Source organism: Marmota flaviventris, chromosome 7 (assembly GCF_047511675.1).
Source record: "Marmota flaviventris isolate mMarFla1 chromosome 7, mMarFla1.hap1, whole genome shotgun sequence".
NCBI lineage: Eukaryota > Metazoa > Chordata > Mammalia > Rodentia > Sciuridae > Marmota > Marmota flaviventris.
Genome location: NC_092504.1, coordinates 32,665,196 through 32,688,409, shown reverse-complemented (window position 1 = coordinate 32,688,409; position 23,214 = coordinate 32,665,196). Strand labels below are relative to the sequence as shown.

At 40.0% G+C, this 23,214-nt stretch overlaps 1 protein-coding gene across 8 annotated transcripts in view; it reads left to right on the top strand.

The window, feature by feature from the left end:
• Positions 1–23,214, top strand: part of Apbb2 (amyloid beta precursor protein binding family B member 2) — a 336,129-nt gene that overhangs the window by 153,304 nt on the left and 159,611 nt on the right. For all 8 annotated transcript variants that reach the window (XM_071614247.1, XM_071614246.1, XM_071614250.1 and 5 more), the window contains 2 exons: positions 5,602–5,670; positions 20,174–20,992. In XM_071614247.1, coding sequence (XP_071470348.1) covers positions 5,652–5,670; positions 20,174–20,992 — 838 coding nt within the window. In that variant the 5' untranslated portion in view covers positions 5,602–5,651. The remainder of the gene's footprint in view (positions 1–5,601; positions 5,671–20,173; positions 20,993–23,214) is intronic.

The window sequence follows — 23,214 nt, the reverse complement described above, 5'->3', positions numbered from 1 at the left end:
TTCTCCCTTTCTGGAATTTATGTGTCGATAAGTTATATATCTATGAATTTTACTTCAAGAGAATAAAGGGTCATTTTAAGTGTTAGTCAGCTTTTCATCTCTGTGACCAAAATATCTGTCCTGAATAACTTAAAAGGAGGAAGAGTTTATTTGGTCTCATGGTTTCGGAGATTCAGTCCCTGGTAAAGCGACTCTATCACTCTGGACCAGAGGTGAGTCAGAGAAAATCTGCTCAGTTCTTGCAAGCCAAGAAGCAAGAAGAGCAAAGAGACAGGGACAGATTATACGATCTCCAAGACATGCCCCCAGTGACCTCCTTTCTCTAGCCTCGCCCCAGTTTCTACCCAGTAATCCATTCAGAGTATTAATCCATCAAATGGATTAATCCACCAATTAGGTTACTACTCTCTTAGAGAGTAGTAACTATTCACTCTCATAATCTGTTTTAGCTCATGCATTAACACAGGAACTTTGTAGGGGGGTACCTCATATCCAAACCATAACAAAAAATATTTATCATAGGAAGGAGTTATTGAGTCTGATAGGATTACAGAACATTAAAGTTTCCAAGAAAGTAGTTACTTGAAGGTAATGAAGGGTTTGAGTCAAGGAGAGGTTCTAGAATCAATTGGAACTAGATTTTCAATAGTCAAAAGAATTAATTCTGGCGATTTCTGGATAAGGGAGGGATTGTGAACAGAGAAGTTATTTATCTGATATTGTGGATCTAGGATAGATCTGAGAGGAAGTGAAGGGAGGGATCAGACTGAAGGGCAAGAGAGGAGTTATGGAATTGCATGCAGTACTTAATGTTTGTGTTAGTCAGCTTTATGTTATTACAATGAAATACCTGAGGAGAGAGAGAGAAGGGTGACTTAGCTCAGAGTGGTAGAAGTTTAAGGGCATGGCACCTGTATCAGCTCAGTTATGATGAGGGCTATATCACTGTTGCAGTTTGAATTGGGAGTATTCCCCCAAAGGTCAGGGATTCAAGGCTTGGTCACCAGCCTGTGATGCTACTGGAAAGCAGTGTAATATTAAGAGGCAGGGCCTACTGGGAGGTTTGAAGTCACTAGGGAGGTACCCTCAGAGGGAATTGTGGGACCATGTCTTCTCTCTCTCTTCCCATCCCAGCTCTGAGGTGAGCAGCTTCATTCCACGGTGTGTTCCTGCCATGATATGCCACCTCACCACAGGCCCCAAAGCAACAGGGCTAACTGACCATGAACTGAAGCTTTCAAAACTATGAACCCAAATAAACCTTTTCTCTCTGAAAGTTGATTACCCCAGGTATTTTGTTATAGGGGGAAAATAAAAGCTGATAACACAGTTACATCAAGGTGAAGAACAATAGTGGGAACAAAGGTTAGAATGCATGTGGGAGCAGGCCAGGGTTATGTCTCAGGCCAGTGGACCGAGAGCCACTTGGGCCCTCAAAAGGGCTCTGTAACAGCCCTTTTGCCAGAACTACCAAGGGGCTGAGGGAGAGGTACCTCACACCCTCAACTCCTCCACGGCCTGAAGGCCTCATACAAGGCTCCACCTCCCAAAGGGCCCACCCCCTTCCAACAGCACCACCTTGGGGACCAAGCCATTCTTCACAGCAGATCCTTGGGGGACACAAATCACATCATACCATAACAATGTCTGAGGAGAGAGCAGGCAGGACAGAGAGAGTAGTCAATTGAGAGGGACGAATTTGTCAGTTGCATTTGCCTGTATTTGGGGAAGACAGGCAAAGCCAAATTCTTTGTCTGATTTTTATTCTGTTTGGAATCATTTGCAAGTGCCTGGCATCTTACACAGAACCAGAATAGAATAGTGGGTGTTCTATTTATTTATTCACTCATCTATTTGTTTAATTGTGCTTTTGTGAATTCTGTTGCGGGCTCTCTCAGGTCCTGTGGAATGTTTATTATGCCCTAATAGCATCACCCCAAGGCCCGTCAGCGCAATGGATTTTCATTTACAGGGCACAGGCAAACACCGCTGGAAGGCAGGAAATCACTGTAGACTATTTCACTTAGGTTGTTTTGTGCTTCACCTTAAAATCACAACTGTGTTCCTAATGCAGAACATGTAGTGGCCTGCCATTCGTCCCCAGCACCTTTGACCTCAGAATGTGATTTCTGTGGCAAGAAAGGCACTTGCTCTGAATGCTGCTGGCAAAATCTCCAGCATCACAGGAGAGGTAACATTTCTGCTAGTCTTTACTTTTACAGATAGAAGGTAGATAATCATTTGATTAAGATAGACAATAACTTAATCTAAGGTAAAGTTTCGGACTCTGTCTACATTCTCTGGGTCAGCACTTCTCCGACAGAAATAAAAGACCAGGCACATAGGTAAATTGAAATTTCTAGTCCACATGAAAACAAAAATTTAAAAAGTTAAATTTAATTTAAACACGTTTAATTTAACTCAGTACATCTGAGATGTTTTCATTTCAACATTAATTCAATATTTAAATATTACGAATGTGAGACATTTGGCATTTTTTTTGTGCAGAGTCTTCAAAATCAACATGTATTTTATACTCATAGCACTGAACTCAGATGCAAAATATTCATGGAAATATTTGGCCTGTATTCAGATTCCATAAAATTCAGAGTTGAAAAAGTAGGCTCACCTACTCTAAAAGTTCCAGTGTTACTTAATTTTCCAGTGTATCAAGTATCACTTTATGAATTTGTAATTAAATTGAGTATAGTTAATAAAGTTGAAAATTCAGTTCTTCAGTTGGACTGGTCACCTTTTAAGTGTTTGAAAGCTCTGTATTGCTGCTAGTAGCAGCTATATCGGACAGCACAGCTGTAGATTCTTCTTAAAACCGTACATTTGCATAGTGTTTTCCCATTTCCTAAGTGCCTCTTTTGTTTTTTCTCAAGTTATTGTTGGTTCACACCAGCAAGTCCCTATCAGAAACTGTTTTTACCAGATTAGATTCAATCATCAAGGAAAAGTAGCTTGGATATTTGTACTCCATCTCCAAGGCCAGGAAATGCCTTCTTGTACATGGTAGGTGTTTAAGAAATGTTTCTCCTTCCTAAATCCTATGTAGTCCTCAAATTTCATTGTCTCAGGAGAACCTTTCCAGACTGCAGCCTGTCACCTATCCTTTGTTAACAACCAAGATATTTTCTCCCAGAACATACATATTTACATACTGATCTGAGTTAATTTTGTGATTAACATCCATCTCCCCCAATAGACTGCACTGAAGAGGAAAATAGTTTTTGTTGACTAAACTGTCTTTGCATCCCTACTTCTAGCATAATGCATGGTGTGAGGTAAGTATGGAATGTGTATTGGTTGATAATAGCACAGGGCTATTTATGACATGAAGTGATTAGCAAAGTGTCTAATTCTTAACTTTGCTAAAGGTGCAGTTTGGTTCAGTACAGGAAAACAGGACTATTTTAAGGATTATATACAGTAAAGATGTGCATGTTCTTAACTTTTGTTCAAGCCTTCCCAAAGTTGCCTTTCTTTGGTTTTCTCTCTACTTCATTGGTATTTGTTTCATTGAACTATTTATTTATCACTTTGGTGTTTCTGCTTATAATTTAAGGTACATTGAAGACGTCTTCCCCCTGCCTCAACACCCAAAGGAAAATTGAATTGTAAAAATACTTTTTAAGGTGCTGAGAAAGGCATGGGGTGAAGACAAATGTGTCTGGAGGGAGGCACCTCTTGGTATTTCAGGACAGTTTAAAATAAACCCACCCCTTTAATTATACCAGAGTAATGAGCCTTACCCACAGTATGCGAAAATATAATTAAAAATGTATTGTGGACCAGCAGACCAGGTTGTCAGGTCATTATCTGAATCATAAAGTTGGAAGTAATGCTCATTAAAGGTTACTAGTTTGGAAAGGTTAGGTTAGAATTTAGAGGCTTTGCAAATACGAAGTTTTTCCATTTGAATTATGCTTCAGAAAGCCTCTAGCCTTTAGCCCTTTCTTGTAACTTTTTGTAAAATGGCAGTGCACTTATAAAAATGTGCCCATAGCAGCCCAGCTTGATGAATTTTTCCCATTCAGTCAAGAACCAGTTCATTGCTGTGACCAGTATCCCTGAAGCTACTCTCCTGCGTCTTCCTCTTCTGCGCCTGCCCCCACTACCATCCTGACACACAATGTTTTTTCCTGTTTTTGTACTTTACATAAATGGAGTCATGCAGTATCCTCATTTAACCTACTATAATATAATACATTATCTGTCTAAGTGACATTCCTGATAGCAGACTCATTGAAAACAAGGTCTGTTTTTAGTTTCCCTTGTTATGTATCTAATTGGTAAACTGGCGGTTTACTGCTATTTCTAGTTCCTTACTGTTCCTTTGAGAAATTTCCTCTCTAAATGCAGGTGTGTGAGTGTGCACCTGTGTGTGTTCATATGTGTATGCTTTTAAAATGAGTAGTCAATTATATCATGCCATGCCCTGCATGTTAGTGACTTCTCAGTGATATGTCTTGATGTCCTTTCCATGTGGGTGCACACAGTTCCTCTTCATGTTTCCTAATGGTGGCATTAAATAGATGTATCATAACTTAATGAGCCAGTTGTCCACTGACTATCAGTTAGGTCATTACCAGGTTTTTCTGGTTGTAGAATGATAGCATCAAAGTGAGTTTATCAGTAAAATGAATTCTTGGAAGTGAAATTGCTGAGCAGTAGAGTTTGATGTATTTTGAATTTGCTCAGATATTTGCAAATGGTCTCCCAAAGAGTTCTGTCAGTTTTTACCTGCAAGATTTGAGTATTCTTATTTCCAGCTTCCTTGCCTTAGATTATATGTTCTCAAGCTTGTTCATCTTGGTATTCTGATCTATGAGAACCAGTCAGTTATTGTACTTAGATTGCATTTTGTTTAGTTTCCTATGAGGTTAGTTAATTATGTTTATTGGGCACTTATGTTTCTTTTGGCACTTGTTCCTGTCCTTTGCTCATGTTCCTGTAGCTTGTTCTTAGTTTTCTTAATGATTTCAGGGATTGCTTTCTAGATAAAGGAAAATTGTCCTTTTATGTCATCTGTGATGGTAATTTGTTTCTCATTGTTACCATATTTATAGTAATTTTTTTTCTTAAACAGAAGGTTTTCGTTTTTATGTAGTTTTATGTATGTTATTTTTTTTCCTTAGTGGCTTCTGAATTATAAGTGTTTAGTGGGGAAAAACGCAGTGGAAGGCTGGGGTTGTGGCTCAGTGGTAGAGTGTTCACCTAGCATGTGCGAGGCGCTGGGTTCAATCCTCAGCACCACATAAAAGTAAATAAATTAAATAAAGGTATTGTGCCCAACTACAACCAAAAGAAAAAAGAAAAAGCCATTGGAAACCTGAGACAGACAGCTTTGGCCTGGCATGGGGAAAATAATTCTTAATAAATGTTTATGGGGAATGTGGTTAAGTAGGAATTCAAATTAGAGTCAGAAGTAGTGGGATTAACTGTGAATATAAACAAAAATTTGTACATAATTTGCCAACATTTGTTTAAAATTTTGAACAGCTTTTGGAAGAACTTTCAATGTTATGATAGTTTCCTTTTATGCTTTGTTATTTGAGGTTTTAATTTCTCAAATGATTCCTTTTTGTTTTTTAGATTGCAAATTATAAACTATTTCCTGCACCATTGCTGACGCCCAGTGATCCATGTCAGAAGTACTTCCAGGTTAGATACATTTTCACATATTTCAATACAGAGAAGCAGTTCAATATTAAACCCTTATGAAACATATGAGACAATTATTTTAATGTTAAACTCATAATTTGCTAAAACATGCTTCTGGTTTTCATTGTTTTTTGCTAATGGAAGAATGAATATCCAAATAAGGTAGAAGGATCAATGGAACTTAATCATACTTGTGTAATAATTGCACAAATCATCATGTAAAATATTTTGGTTGACTATGACAAGAAATTAAAACTGAAATTGTACCATCTAGCACTGTGAATTATAGCCTGTGAGCTTTTGAAATATGAACAAAGCAGTAGGTGTTGGCGTTGAATCTTGGTTTGCTTCTTATATTGTGAAGTTTGTCTAGAATAGAATCCCCCAATTAGTATTCTCCTTGAACCTAATGCTGATTAATTTCAGGTCTTCAGAAAAAAAAAAAAACTAATTTTATTGTATGTCCCTTTTTTTGTCTCATGATAGCTGCTAGTCTAGACCCAATATAGTGTGGGTTTTAATTCATAGCTTCATGGAAACATAACAAGGAAAAAAACAATTGCAGTAGCATTTCAAACTGAACATAATATAAGACTACATGTGTAGATCTGTTCATTCCATTTTTCTTAGGAAACATACCATTCAGCAAGTTCTCATTTTAAATAAGTGCACTTAACCAAGGATAAAAAGATATTAATTTCCTTACATTCTAAAGTGAAACTTATTAAATATGTTCAAATCCTTTTCTCCTTTACATAACACTTTGTGTGTTACATTTCAACAAAGAAGTAAACAATAATAATAGTGAAATAAACATTAAGTTCAGCACAGGCATAGGAGTGGCAAGAAATATCCTTTTTATTTAAAAAAAAAAAGTCAAAAAAAATAATATGACAAACCTAAGTTTATATAGAAAAATCAGGAACTTAAAGCTGATTCTTCATGCTGTGATGATTTGGGGAAGGGATAGGTTTTCTTTATAAATACATATTTGATTAGGTATTTTAATTTTAGAAACTCAAGACAAATATGTATGCCTTTTATTTATTTATTTGGGTAACAGGGTTGAACTCAGGGACACTTGGCCACTGAGCCATATCCCCAGCCCTATTTTATATTTCATTTAGAGACAGGCTCTCCCTGAGTTGCTTAGCACCTCGCTTTTGCTGAGGCTGGCTTTGAACTCGCCATCCTCCTGCCTTAGCCTCCCAAGCCTCTGGGATTATAGGCATGCGCCACCACACCCAGCATATGTCCTTTTAAAAAATAGATTTTAGGGGGCTGGGGCTGTGGCTCAGTGGTAGCACACTTGCCTGGCATGTGTGATGCACTGGGTTCAATTCTCAGCACTGCATATAAATAAATAAAGGTCTACAACAACTAAAAACATTTTTTAAAAAAATAGATTTTAGGAAGAAAACGTGCAATCGAGTCCCCTATTGCACTGCAACAGTTCTGTTCCTGTTTCTATTCTTCAAGAAATTCTACTGTTACACTAAAATAAAAAAAAAATATATTTTAAATATTGAGATTAATTCTTTTTAGGAGTCCTATAAAATCTTATGTTGCAAATAGACTCAGTATTGAAACATTAAAAGAGTAAGGCTGACAAATATATAAAATGATTTTTTTTCCTCATATGGAAGGGAAGAATCAAATAACTTCCAGAAATTTCTTGCTGTGGCTGTATATTGTTAGGATGATGTATTCATTCTTTCTGCAGGGATTCAGATTGCTTTGTTCCTTGGTAGTCGTATGAGATACTGAAACAGTTATCCAACGTGATTTTTAAATAACAGCTGCTACTATCATGCATTGATATAGAAGGTAACAGTTTTTACAAGGAAAGCAGTATTCTTATCTCAGTGGAGTATCTTATTCCAGGATTTTTTTTTTGTTTGAAAATTCAAACGGCAGGTAGTGAGCAAAGATTTTTCAATTCTTGGGAGCTCTGACTACAGGCTTGTATTTGCAACTAAGAGCATGTCTGAAGTGTTTGAAAAGACAAATCTCCCAGAATTGATATTATTACCTGCCTGGAAAATACCTTTTGATCCTTCAGGATTCAGCTCAGGAGTCCCTTCCAAGTAAGTAGTTCTTATCCCATAACATAGTCAAGTTGTTACCCTATTTCAAGGGCTTTGTTATTTATTATTGTGTAATATTTTCCCCTTTGGGAATTGACTTGAGACCCAGCTTCTCAGTTACCCAAGGAAACACATAATGTTTCCTTTATAGCTCCTTCCCTACTCTTTTCTCCTATACCAGTGTTCTCAAGCTTGGTCATTGACCATATTTATCATACTTGGCTATAAAAGTCTAGAGCTCTATTAAAAAATAAATTCTTCAGAAGATGGTGAAGCTTTTCTAAGGAGTGAAAACAGCTTAAAAATGAGCAGTGAAAATATCCTTGGAGTAAGCATATAATTTCCCAAAGGGACTACTTTCCAAGGTCTTTTTATTTAAGTACACAAATTCTGCCTTGTATTTCCCAAATAACCAGCCATCACATCTGCCAGGTGTTATGTTGAAATACCAGACTTTCCCCCGCCTGTAGTTTCTCTTTCTCCCTGCCTACCCTTCAGGACTCAGCTTAGTAGTCCTTTTGTGGGAAACCTCCCCTGGCCCTCTCTGATTATAAGCCCATGTTCCTATAGGGCCCTCTGCCTACTTCAGACTTAATGAGTTTGTGTAATAACTTCATCTTTTTCATCACAGACTCTTAATTTTTTTAAATACGGTTTCATGGTTACTTTTTTTAATTGACAAAAGTTGTATATGTTTATTATGTAAAATTTTGTTTTGAAGTGTTTATACATTGTGGATTGGCAAGTCTGAGACAGTGAAGAGCTGATCAAATGTCTTAAAGAAAAGTATTTGATCCATCTGTCTGGAGCCCTCAGTTCTACTGGGAGCTTGAATGGAGCGAGCCCTCAGGCAGTTCAGTGGAGCCCACCGGGGGCCCCTGAGGTGGGTAAGACCTAGCTATTGGAAGGACCCCTTTATCTTTGACCCTGTGATCAGCCTGTGGAGTTGCTGTCTCAGTACTGGGAGCCTCCCAGGCTCTCTTCCTGTGATCTCCCTGACCCAGTAGCTCAAGCTGCCTTCTAGTACCTTTTGCTTCTTTTGTTCACAGAGAATTTCTTATCATTTTTATCACATTGAGGGTTTGCTTTCATGACTAATTTCAGGAAACCAGTTTTATTTTGCCTCTCCTTCCTAAGAGGAAAAGTCTGAGTTTATTTCTTTTCCTTAATACTTGGAGGTCCAGTTCAAAAGGTAGCATTCCTCAGGGTAGGCGATTTGTTGTTAACTCCTCAGTGGAAATGAAATTGTACAGCAGTAAACCAAAATTGGAGACAACACCAAGTCTCATTCAAGAACGGGGCAAACGTCGGGCTTCCTTGGGCCCATCTGTCAGCTCATTTCCAATTTTACAAGTGTGTCATGGTAGGAGAGAGAGAGTGAGCAGACTGTTGCTGAACAGAGAAGGGTTTCCTGTCATTACTGACAGCTTCTTCTCTGAAACAAGTCTGTATGTCTTAAAAAAGAGAAAAGGAGGTGGGGAAGCCATGTCTAACTGCAGGATCTGGGATAGGTCTGTACTGTGAGCTGGGTTAGGGTTTGGTCTGCCTGGCTGCATCCGTGCGGGGGCCTTTGTGCCTAGGTTTAAGAACAGCTGTGTATGCCCTGAAATTAGACTGATCCTGACTTTCCTAATTTTGCTTAGGCTTCTTATAAAACACTCCATGTGTTAACTAGGGCTCTTTTAGTAGCAAAAAAAGAGAAAACCCAGCTCAAAATGGCTTAAGCAAGATAAATAAATAAGTCTCTTGACCTGAGAAGTTCAGGGCTCTCCCGTTCAGCATGCTTTACTTTATTATTCTAACAGTGCCATTTTAGGACGTGTTTACTTTCTGTCTCTTGGTTCTGTTTTCTTGTTAGATTCACACTTATGTAGCAACCCCTTGAACTTCTAGGCTTAAATCTTCTAATTTTCAAAAATGAAACAAGAGTACCTTTTATTCTAGCAAAGGTCTCATGAGGGGTTCTATGTGGGGTTACATTCTTTTCCTGGAACCAGCCACCAGAACTGTAGGGGATTTGCCACTCTGGCTGTGCCCTCTGAAATAAGAGTGCACCCATCTCTGCCTGAAACACGTGGGCTAAAACCCTAGAACATAAGTTCCAAGAGAGGAGATATTTTTACTTTGTCAGATTTGTTCACTGCCGTATCCTCAGCACTTAGAAGCATCTCTGGCACATGGTAGCACACACACAAAAAAAAGTTGGTTGAATGAATGAATGTGTGTCAAGGAAAGCTGATTCTTCCCCCCACCCCCCAAATTGCAGAACTGTTAACAAAAAAGGAAGGTGTACATACCAGGCTCTAATAGATGTTTCTCCATTGTACATGCAGGACAATGAGGACAGTAGTAATAGTCATTTTTGTCACATTCTTAAATCTGAATCTACCTCAGGAATAGGAATTGAGCTTCTTAAGTTGATGTTGAACCTTCCTGAGTCACACTCAGAACAGCACGATGAGTCGATTTGGAGGTGATGGCAAAATCATTTGGGGTCCATCCCCTTGACAAATCCAGGAGGAGAACCACCTCTGTACTCACACCAGCCCTCCTGGTTAGTGGCATCTTGCTTATTCATTCCTCGCCAGTTCTGCTTATTTTGTTTACTGTTGTGTTCATGGCCTTGAGGAGACAGCCTAGCACATAGTTGGTGCTTGATAAATAGTTAGTGAGTGAATGAGTGAACAAAAAAATATATTGAGTGCTCTCAGTGGCCAACTTTGAATAAAGAACTGGGAATTCTGGAAATAAAAAAAAAAAAATGAAAGGAAAATGTAAATCAGAACCACAATGGTGATACCATTTTATTCCATCTAGGACCGCCATAATAAAAACGAGACGATAACAATTGTTGACAAGGATTTGGAGAAATTGAAACCCTTTCCCCTGCTGGTGGGACTTGTAAAATGGTGTAGATACTTTGTAAAATATCTGGCAATCCTCAAAAATTTAAATGTATGCAAATGTACGTGCACATGCACGCACGTGTGGGGGGTGGCATTTACGCAGGTCGAATATCTCTTATTCAAAATTCTTAGGATTAGATGTGTTTCAGATTTGGAATGTCTGAATATATATAATGAGATATCCTGGGAATGGACCCAAGTCTAAACCTGAAATTCATTTATGTTTCCTGTATATCTTGTGCATGTAGCCTGAAGGTAATTTTATATATTTTCAGTGGGTCTGCATTTTGACTGCAACCAGTCCCATGAGGTCACATGTAGAATTTTATACTTGTGGCATTATATAGGTACTCAGAAAGTTTCAGATTCTGGAGCATTTTGAACTTTAGATTTTGAGATTGGGGATGTACAACCTGCAGTTAGGTAGATAGAGATGGAAAGAGTGGTTATATTAATGATCTCCACAGGAAAACTCAGAGTAAGGGGTGAGGTCCTGAAAGCAGGCAGAGAAAAGGTGGGAAGAGGGCACTTGAAGTATTGGAGAAACATTTTCAAGCAGTATTGGTAAGACTTTGGGAAGATAAGAAATGCATGAAGGAGTATTCTAAGGTTTCTAGCTTGGGAATCTAGGAAGTTGGTGATGCCATGAGTTCTCTGAGTCCAGCCCGGGCTTGAGTGGATTTGACTCTCCCCATCTCCCCAATCTGTGAGAGTAATAGACCAGTGTTCTTTGGTCTCAAATGTATAGTTAAAATTATATGAGGCAACTTAAAATGCTCCTGGCTTAAATGCATCAGCTTTCAGAGTGTCAATATAGCTTCAGTATTGGGGAAAGCAGGCTAAAATTGTCCTGCATGTAAACTGGAAAAATCAAAAGTGGGTGGGATCTTAGGATGAAAAGGGAAGAGAGCTGTCCTTTCATTTTTATAGCCACATAGAATTCATCTTTCTTCATACTTTGTTGAATTATTGTGCTATTAATAACCATTCTACTTAATTCTCTTCTGCTCATTGTTCCTAACAATGCAGATGCTATTTGTGATGCAGTAAAGGTTAGTGGAAGGCCCAGAACTGGATGGTAGGATGCACAGAGCACATGCACACCACTGCCTTGGTTAGGCCCCAGTGCTCCTCAGACCAAATAGGAGCACTTCAACAGGATAGGATTGCAGCTGGTGAACAGTCTTTTTGACAGAAAAGTGCACCAGTCTGCTCAGGGTCACAAGACATGAACCTGTGGCTCTCAAAAGTCTTCTTCTTTATTATTAATTAATTAATTAATTATAATTAGGTATATATGACAGCAGAATTCATTTTGATTCATTGTACACAATTGCAGCACAACTTTTCATTTCTCTGGTTATACACAATGTAGTCTCACACCATATGTGCAGTCATACATGTACCTGGGGTAATGATGTCCATCTCATTCTGTGTAGGGACAAACGAGGCAAGGCACCAAAGATACAGGAAACAGTTTTATTTGGCTGCAGCCAGGCTCAGAGGGTACAGCCTTTGCTGTAATCAATCAATCCCTTGAACCCCGAGTTCAGAGAGTTTCGGAGTTTTATACCCAGCATGTAATGGGAGGGGCTCAGAAGTTCACAGTCTGCAGAAGTTCACATAAAAGCAGCTTTTTCTTTCACTGTTATGGGCATGTTAACTCTTCAAGGACAACACCTGAGAAGGGGAGAGCTTCATCTCCCCTTTTTTTCCTCCCCCTGCCAGCTGTTACCATGGGCCCGTTTGTAACTTATCTTAAACATGTAGACATCCCTGTGAAGCCCAGCTCAAGGGCAGAGGCATTGTTTGCACATTTCTTCAAAGTACTATACTGGACACGTTTGTGAAAAACTAGTAAGGGGGTGTCCAGCACCTGGAGTGCTGGTATCTTCTCGGCCAGTGGCCAAGTAAGCAGGGTGACATGAAAATAGGAAGTTTATCTACAATGGACTCTTTTGCTGACAGTCCTAAAATCAGCCATGGTGAAGAGGGCTTTTCTGTGGAGAAAGGGGGTGCCACTTCAATTCCACCATCTTCCTACCCCCATGCTCCTTCCCCCACCACTGACCTTGCCCAATCAAAGTTCTTCCATGCCCCCCACCCCCACCCCCTCCCATTATAGATCGGCATCCATTTATCAGAGAGAACATTCGGCCTTTGACTTATTGTGCTCAGCATATTCTCCAAGTCCATGCATTTACCTGCAAATGCCATTATTTTATTCTCTTTTAATGCTGAGTAATATTCCATTGTGTATATATACCACAGTTTCTTTATCCATTCATATCTTATTAAAGGACATCTAGGTTGCTTCCACAGCTTCGCTATTGTGAATTGAGCTGCTATAAACATTGATGTGGCTGTGTTACTACAATATGCTGATTTTAAATCCTTTGGGTGTAGACCAAGGAGTGGGATAGCTGGGTCATATTCCTAGTGCTGAGACTGAGGAGCAAGATAAATTGACATAGACATTATATTGCAGGATTTTATTTTAATCCTTGCTCAGATGCTGTGTGGAGTTAAAGTTGAGATGATGTTTGATCACCCTTTCTCTTTGTGCTATCATTAGCTAGCTTTTTCAAAGAAGGAAAAGTGAATTTTCCATTGAGGCCATAGTGGTAGTTCCCTTTCAATATTTGATAAGAAACTCAAGAATTATATCTATATTATTTTTAATCTTTTTAAAATATTCATTTTTTAGTTGTAATTGGACACAATACCTTTATTTTATTTATTTACTTTAATGTGGTGCTGAGGATCGAACCCAGGGCCTCGCCCATACTAGGTGAACACTCTACCCCTAAGCCACAACCCCAACCCTGTATTTAGATATTTTAGGTCAGTATTTCTTGAGGTGTTAATGAAACAGTTGCCTTTTTCATGTTATCTAAGGATTTCTCCTACAAATGTTTATTGAGCCTACTGTGCGCTAGACTGCTGTGCTGACTGATGGAGGTCAGTGCTGGTGGGAGACTCCATCAAATTAAAAATGATAGTGAAGCAGAGTGGTTGATGCTGTAGTAGAGATGTGCTTAGGCAGACCATGGAGCCCTGGAGGGGCAAGAAAAGCCTTCACCTCTACCCTGAATCTCAGAAGAAGCGTAGAATTGGCTGGGGGGTGGGGATGCTGAGGACATTTGGGAAGACAGGGAAGATGACGTATGTGATCAGAGTGTCCATGGGCCTCTGAAATCGTGAACTCAGGTGTAGACGATTTTACTCTTTAGATCTCTCACTCCCTTCATTTCACCGGTCCTCAGCCTTGGCGGCACAGTGAAACCACCCAAAGAACATTGAGCATCCTGACAGGCCCAGTCCCAAGGTAGTTGAATCAGAATCTTTGGGAGTGTCCTTAGGAGCAGAACCGGGGCATCTGTATTTTTTTAAAGCTCCTCAAGGAATTCCAACGTGCTGCCAGGGTTGAGAACGATTATTCCTTTCGTGCCTGTTCCTCAACTTTCTGAGGCTTTTGATCCCTGACCTTTTTCTTTCCCTAGCTCTTGGCTTCTTTGGGTCTCATTCCCTCATTCTCTGCTCTACCCAGATCCTGGAGGGCATCCTCCTCTGCAGCATGCCTGAAGCCTTCTCCCATCCCCCTCTGTGACTGTGTCTAAATATTGTCCCTCTCCTCAGTTCCCTGCTAGACCCCTCCACCCAGCCTGCTTCCTCCAGGGGAATTTTTATCTTCATAGAGAAAAGGAAGGCTATCTGTTTGTCTTTTCCTCAGTTTTATGTCACTATAGTGACTTATGCATCTGTCTCTATTCTTATTCCCTCCTGTCCCTTCTCATGTGAAGATGTGTCATTTCTCTTGGGCAGGTCTGACTCTTTCCCATCTGCTGTGGTCCCCTTCTCTCATCACCTGGATTCTACCACATTGGCCGATTCCTCCTTTGGGACCACTCTCCCCCTCTCTCCTGGCTTCTGCTTCTATAGCCTCTGAACAGTAAAACACGACAAAGATGCTTGTTGTTAAAAAACTAAATTTTTTCCCGTAAGCCTGGATCATTCTCTAGCTACCATCTTTTCCTCCCCAACTTTGTAGTAGTAAAGCTCCTTAAGGGTCTCTCTTTGTCCACCTCTGCCACTATCTTGAAGCAGATTTGTTTGAAGTCTCTGATGTCCTTCTAGTAACTCAGTTCACCAAACTCTTTTCCATCTTTGCCCTGAAATCCAGGTGGCTAATGGAAACCTCATCTTCGTGTCCTGGTCTGCCGCTGCCGCTAATGAACTACTACTGAGCATTTAGTCCTGCAATTAGGCGTGAAGACGCTGAGTCTTAAAAGTTGACGATTTGTTTGTGGGTGGGAGCTGGCTGGGGAGACTGCAGAGCTGCAGGCTGCTTTGTTCTTGCACAGCCCACCTTTTATAGGGCAGTGGGAGGTTCAGTCTTAACTATGGCAGAACATATTGAAAACAACCAACTTGTTTGCTAGTACTAAGAAAACATTCTCCCCAGTGACAAAACAGGATATGCTCTCATGACATGTCAGGGAACATACATCTAAAGCATGTAGCAGATAGTACAGTTGGGGCCTTATTTTTCTCCTTAAACAGGGTCATCGTGCCCCACAAGAATTAGCCTAGTGTGAGGAGTTATTGCTGTCCTGCCATATGCCGCATTCCAGTCTCCTTGACTTCAGCTCATAAACAGGAACTCCCAAGTGCGGATTCTTCAAGGTGCACTTTCCATGACCTCAGGAGATTGGACCCCAACACTGGTCAGGAGATGATTGACCAGAGCTGGAACTCTTTTGGAAAAAAGCTACTGTCCTCTCCTCACTGTCTTAGCTGGACTATCGCAGTAACCTCCCAACTGACCTTAATGTCTAGGTCTTGCTCCCCTTTGATAAAGAGCAGAGTCCATTCTAATGCCAGAAAGTAGGAATGTGGAGATGGAGCCAGCCCTGTGAGTGGTGAACTTATCAATCAGGGTCCTCCAGAGGAACAGAGTCAGTAGGATTAACATTTTTCATACATATATATTCATACATACATATATATGTGTGAATGATTATAAAAGGGGATTTATTAGATTGGCTTGCACATTCAAAAGCTGAGGAGTCCCACAAGGGCCATCTGTAAGCTGGAGAACCAAATGAACCAGTAGCTGCTCAGTCCAACAAGCTGGAGTCTTAGAACAAGGGGCACTGGTCATGTAGCCCTCCCTGGGGAGTTACTGGTCAAAAGCTGCTTTGGAAAAATAAAGGAGCTGGAGTCTCATGTCCTTGGGGGATGGCAACAGCAATAGACACTCCACTAAAGAGAAATTCAGCTCTCATCTTCCATGGAGTCCTCCTTCTGGATTTGGCTCCACCTGGACCCCATTTTATTGGACTGTGCCACCCACATTTATGGTGGATATCTCCCCGACTCAGTTTGCTGTCCCACATGACAGCCTAGAAACACCCTATCAATACACCAAGAAACGTTATTTTATTTTTTTTAATAATTATTTTTTGGTTAGACATAATACCTTTATTTTGTTTACTTATTTTTATGTGGTGTTGAGGATCGAACCCAGGGCCTCACACATGCTAGACAAGCGCTCTACCGCTGAGCCACAATCCCAGCCCCAAGAAATGTTATTTTAAAAAATGTTTTTATTAGTGCATTGTAGTTATACATAATAGTGGGGTTCATTTTTAACACATTCCTAAGTGCATATAACATAATTTGCTGTATTTCAGTCTTTAATACTTCCCCTTAACCTTCCTAACCCCCCTCTGCCCCATTCCCTTTACTCTGTTGATTTTTCTTCTGTTTATTTATTTACTTTTGTATATTTTTAGTTATTGATGGACCTTTATTTTATTTATTTGTATGCGGTGCTGAGAATTGAACCCAGGGCCTCACACATACTAGGCAAGCGCTCTACCACTGAGCTACAACCCCAGCTCATGTTAATTTATTTTTAATCGGTACATTATAATTATATATGAAATTGGAATGCCTTGTGAAATATTCATACATGTACATAGCATGATTTGGTCAACTTTATTCCCCAGTTCTTCCCTTTTCTCTCCCATCCTCCTTCCCTCTTGGTTGCCTGCCTCTACTGATCTCTCTTTTATTTATGGGAGATCCCCTTTTTAATTTTTTTCCTTCTCTCTAGCTTCCTCAGGAGAGAAAATATTGAACCCTTGACTCAGGGAATTGCATTTTTTTTTTTTTTTTTAGTGATATGACCATTGTGATTGTATTAATTCTGCCTCTCCATGAACATGGTAGGTCTTCCATTTTCTAAGGTCTTCTTCAGTGTTTTATAATTTTCATTGTAGAGGTCTTTTACCTCCTTAGTTATATTTAGTCCTAAGTTGTTGTTATTGCTACTTTCTAAGGCTACGGTGAATGAATTTTTTTCAGTAGTTTTTTTGATTTCTTTCTTGGTGGACTCATTATTGGAGTAAAAGAAAACTATTCTTTTTGTATGTTCGTCTTGTATCCTGCTGCTTTGTTGAATTTGTTTATCAGATCTAGAAGTCTTCCCAGAAGAAGCCTCTTGATCCTAGATATCTCTCTGTCCAATCAAATTGATAGTTCATATTAACCATCACAGTGAGTGTGATGCCTCTTTCTACCTCATTCCACTGTTCTCTGATGACCATTGCTGTTTTGATCTCTTACTTTACATTGATTCTTTAATGACTTTCTGCCATAGTCATCTCCTTCTTTGAGAATGTGGTGGTGGAAGATGCCAACATAAAAACAAATATGCCTTACACACGCTCACATATAATATACACCATAGCCTCCAATTCATTCTACACACTACTACCTTAGGGTCAGGTCCAAGTCCTAGAGCACACCTCACAGAACCCCTGGCCAGCTCTTTCCCTTCTATGTGCCACCTCTCCTTTCATGTCTTGTTGGCACAGGATCCTCAGGTGATAATCTATCCTTTTCCCTTCAGATCTTCTACACCCCAAGAAGAGAAGACCATTTTCTCCTCTCACCTGTCAGCCACCCTCTTAGCTGATTTCTGTGAATATTGTGTGTCTATTCTTCCACAGAAACAAAAGCATGCAGGAAAGGTGGGAACTGTAAAGTGATAATAATCTCTAGAGTGTTTTGAGCTCTTATGATATGCAGCCATTAGGTTAAATGCTTGACAAGTCATCTCTTAGTCCTCAGCAAAGCTCTGGAAGGGGTAGCTACTATTATTATCTCCATTTTTACAGCAAAGAAATGGAGAGTCTAAAAAACTTGCTTTTTGTGTATGTTGAAAGTATCTGGTTTTTATTTCTTAGGTCCCATGATTTCCAAAGATAAAAAGCTAAATATTAGGTTTTAAGCAACTTTATAAGATTTTTATTTCACTTAAATAGAAATGTAAATCTTCTCCCTCTGAACCCTTGAGGAATTTTTATTTTTTCATAGTGAAACCCTGTGCTGTGTCTCTTGGGTACAAAGAAGTGAGGGGTGCCCAGATTTATTGTTCCATATCGTGCCAAAGCTCTCTGCAGGCCTTTTCACTGTCAATCCTCACATCAACCATCTACAGGAAATACAGAGTTGAGTTTGCACATCTACTCTGTGCAGGATGGTTCTGTTCTAACCCAGCCTTCCCCTCCCAAACCCACCATGATTTTTAAGCAAGGGAGAGAGTGACCTGGTCACTGAGAGGGCCGTGGGATCCAAAAGCCTTATGAGAACATGGCTAAAAGTTGTGATATGTCACTTAGAGGATATAAAAGCTTCTTACATATTAAAATCACCTAGAAATTCTGATGGCATTCTTTCTGAAAATGTTTATAGTTATAAACAAATGAAATTTTCTCCTTAATAACATGCTAGAATACAGTACCTAAAATCAGAAAACAGCTTCATAGAAGTTGGTTGCTATGCCTTTTAGGAAGCTAGCAGGTTTCCACTTTCTCATGTCACTTTAAATTCTCAAGGGAGTGGACCTTGTATCTATGCTGTGGATATGTCTCGGGGAAAAGTTCATGTGTGTTCATTCTGGGGTTTGCTCATATCAAATACTACTCTTGAATGATATTGAATTATAAATTGGAACATGTTTTTCATAACATGGTAGTAGTGATCAGTCTTAATTTTTTTTAAAAAATTTCAATTTCCCGAGCATTATTTAAAGGGAAGAAACACACTGCATTCTCTATTCCTATAAACGAGACCGAGAAGCTGAAGTAATTCCTGGGTAAGCAGGATTTATTATAATTTTAAAGAATGTGGCCTCAAATCTAGCCTCTTTGGGTGATAGCCTTTAGCTATCTTATGGGCCACATGGTCATTCTGTTACAAATATGGGTATTGCCTAGAGCACATGGACATTGCCTAGCTTCCTGGAAGATTCGAGAATGAGTGACTCTTCTAAAATTGCCCAACTTGAGTATTTGACAATAAAAAGATAACTCTAAGCTCCCAAACAGGGAGAAATTCTTGCCCTCCTCTTCTGTGAAGATCCCTGTTTTGCTTGGGGGAGGAAGAGGGAGTTGTCAGAATACAATTTCAAGAATGTTGGTTCTTCTGCCCCTGGTGTGGAGATCACCAAAGTTGATGGGGAGGGCAGAGGATCAGATAAGAAGGAAGCCATTGCTCAGAAACTGAGAAACTTGAAACCTTTGGAATTCTTCCTGATGAATTTTATTCTCTTCTAGTCTGAAAAACCTTTCTTTCTTCCTAACAAGAGACATACGGAATAAATCATTGATGGTGCGAACAATATCTGAGATAAATGCAACTGTCAGAGAGCTTGCCAGGAGTTCTGCAAGGGCATGTGGTGACTGCAGACAGCTGAGTCTGTATTTTAATTCAGTGGAATATATTCAGATGCCTTTGGGGACTCTGTGACATGTTGTCTGTGGTCCAGGGCTCAAGGCTGCATTTTTAGTAGTAATACTGCTTGTGTTTATGTTCTTGAGAAATTAAGCCATTTCTTCAAAATTTCTGTTGGGCATAAACAGTAAGCCCAGGTCAAAAATGTTCGTGAAGACCTGAGCAAACTCTAATGGAGATTTGGTTTTCCAGACATTCGGAACACATTTTCTAAACATGGATGTATGGAACATCACTGAACAATGACCTCTCAGGTTAATTGAGAAAACTGGAGCCCCAGAGGAATTTTGAGCAAAGTTTTTGTTTTTGTGGCTGGAAGGAACTATAGAATACAAATGTGATATAAATGTTTGGAAAGGGGATGATTTTCAGGTTATGAAAACTGAAGACCAACCACCAGAAGGAAATGCTTTTATATGAATTCAAAATGCTTTTTTTAATTCCAAGTAAAACTTAGATCCTCAGATGTCTTAGCTTTTCTAAAAATTGACTTTTGAGTATCCACACTAAGCCTTTTATTTGCTCCTGTTTAACATAGGAACTGATTGTGAAATAAGGAGGGGAAATGGGTCAGTTCTGCAAGAGTGTATTATGCAGCAGAAGCATTGATTCTTTCAATTTTCCTTATAAAAATGTCGGCTCATGCTGCATAGTAATTCGTGCCATCAGCACCAGCATCTAATGACCAATTTTCCTTTTCCCCAGGTGACTCAGGTGCGGACACCTTGGCAGTGTTTATGGCCAGCAGCGGAACCACAGACGTCGCAAATCGGAACAGCCCAGCCACACCACCAAACACCCTTAATCTCCGTTCTTCACACAATGAACTGCTGAATGCTGAAATAAAACACTCAGACACCAAGAACAGCACACCTCCCAAATGCAGGAAAAAATATGCACTGACTAACATCCAGGCGGCAATGGGCCTCTCGGATCCGGCTGCACAGCCCCTCCTGGGAAACGGCTCAGCCAACATCAAGCTGGTGAAAAATGGGGAGAACCAGCTCCGAAAGGCTGCCGAGCAAGGACAGCAGGACCCCAACAAAAACATCAGCCCCGCTGCAGTCGTCAACATAACTTCTGAGAAGTTAGAAGGTAAAGAGCCCCACCCACAGGATTCCTCCAGCTGTGAGATTTTACCCTCCCAGCCCAGGAGAACTAAGAGCTTCCTAAATTACTATGCAGACCTGGAAACCTCAGCCCGAGAACTGGAGCAGAACCTTGGCAACTGCCATGGGGTCGGGGAAGAGAAAGCCCAGCCAGGCCAGGGCCAGGTCCCTGCTGCCATCATCGGGAATGGTGACTTGCTGCTGCAGAAACCAAACAAACCCCAGTCCAGCCCGGAAGATGGGCAAGTAGCCACAGTGTCCTCCAGCCCAGAGACCAAAAAGGATCATCCTAAGACAGGGGCCAAAACCGACTGTGCACTCCACCGGATCCAGAACCTGGCGCCAAGCGATGAGGAGTCGAGCTGGACGACATTGTCCCAAGACAGTGCTTCCCCCAGCTCCCCGGATGAAACAGGTACCCCTGGGAGAGGTGTGGCCTCAGGTGCACTTCCTGTTGGTGTTTTAGTTATGGATGGAGTAATTCTCTAAGCTGACTGGAAATGCCCTTTTCCAGGCCAACAAGAACATGATAACATTAATAATAACATTAATAATAATTAATTAATAATGACATTAGGTTAAAACTGGGCAATTTGTATGAAGAGCATTGTTAAATCCAACCACACTTTAGGTTAGTTTCATTTTGAATTATGCATATGTTATTTGCTCTGGGAAAAGAAATAGGTCTTGTTGGTTAAATGCAGTGAAACAACATCAATATAAAAAGTCATACTGCCTGAGTTTAGGCAAGGTAGTGCTATATACCACCTCGAAATACAGGATTTTGGGATTCTTTTTACAAAAAATAAGAAATATAGTTATTAGAGGCAAGCTATAATCCAATTAAGAGAATCAAGAGCCAGTGTGGTGGCGCCTGCCTGAAATCCCAGCATCTTGGGAGGCTGAGTCAGGAGGATTTCAAGTTCAAAGCCAGCCTCGGCAACCATGAGACGTTTAACAACTCAGTGAGACCCTGACTCTAAATAAAATACAGAATAGGGCTGGGGATGTGGCTCAGTGGTCCAGTGACCCTGAGTTCAATCCCCAGTACCAAAAAATAAATAAATAAATAAAAGAGAGCATCAGCTATTTTAAAGTTCTCGGAACTTATTATACCCAAACTAATGAAAAGTTAAAAGTTTAAAACATTAGAAGTCTGTTCCTTAAAGACATTTTCCTTTTGACCTTTACTGGGGAATATTTGATTAGCCTCTTCAAGTGAGATTGGAAAGTGATGTTCATTTCTCTTTAAATGAATTTAGAAGTCTAGAATTTTAGTGGGTCTAATTGAGATCTATCATCTGGTACTTTGGTCTGTATGTGTAACATCTTTATTTATCAGAGGAGTTGCATTGTGACAGAAATAAACAAGGTCCTAGAAGTCAGCTACCTTTTATCTCATTTTCTCAGGATCCCCACTTGACTGATCAGAATGCTGGGAGATGTGGGAGCACTTTGTTATATAGAAATTCAGTGTAAACAAGATTCACAAGGGAGTCCCAGCAGCTGCCCTGGTGGGTTTCAAGGCTGTGTTAATGTTGGACAGATATAACAAGTAGAACCAAACACCAGGAAAGGAAATAGCATTTTTCCAACCTATAAGGCAGATAAATAACAGTAAGGAAAAGGAGAAGGAGAGAGTTCAGACATTAACTTGTTTTAAAAAAAGAAGTGTTTTTGAAGTGCCCTTTAAAGGCCTGGTACTTTCAGTGATGGATTCTCTCATCCTCGTGTGGCTGAATATGGCAGTAGAGAGGTATAGGTGAGTCCATTTCATCCCATAAATTCCTGGCCCTGCACATCATGGGAATCATAATTGTGTTCTGTAATGTCGTTGAGCCCTCAGCTCTCTATTACTTTTTACTCACATAGAGAATTCATGTCCTATACTTAATGTACATTGTCACCTGCGGGTATGTGAATCTACAAAAGCTGTTCCTTGGGCATCTTTCATCCAAACTCCACCTCCTGTTTTCTGGGCCATCTACCAAGGCCTCTCTGCCTGCCTCTGGTCATGCAGCCATGCGGTGCTTCCAAACACAGTGTGTTCTCTTGCAGTTAAATCTTAAATTAACTGGAAGATACTACAGCAAAGCCTCCCCTCCCTCTCACAGTTGCCTCCTTCTCCCAAAGATGACTGCTACCTTTTTGGAGGGGCTAATTTTTTAATGAAATAATTTTTTAATTAGTTTGTTATAGTTATACATAATATTGGGGTTCATTTTTATAATTATACCAGCATGGACCATAATGTGTTCCACTTCAGTCCCTATTACCTCTCCTTTCTCTCCTTACCTCCTTGCCCTGTTCCCTTTCCCTACTCTGATTTTTCTTCTATTTAATTTGTGGGGTTTTTTTTCATTTAGTATATTATGGATATACTTAAAGGTGAAATTCACTGTGGTATATTCATATATGTACACAGGAAACTTTGGTCAGATTCATTCTGCTGTCCTTCCCTTTCCTGACCTTCTTTCCTCCCCTTCAATCCTCTCTCTCTACTGCACTGACCTCTGTTCTATTTTCATGGAATCCCCCACCACTTCCTCCTCCCCCTTATTTTGTTCTAGCTTCTGCTTATGAGAGAAAACACTCAACCTTTGACTTTCTGGGTCTGGCTTATTTCACTTAGCATTA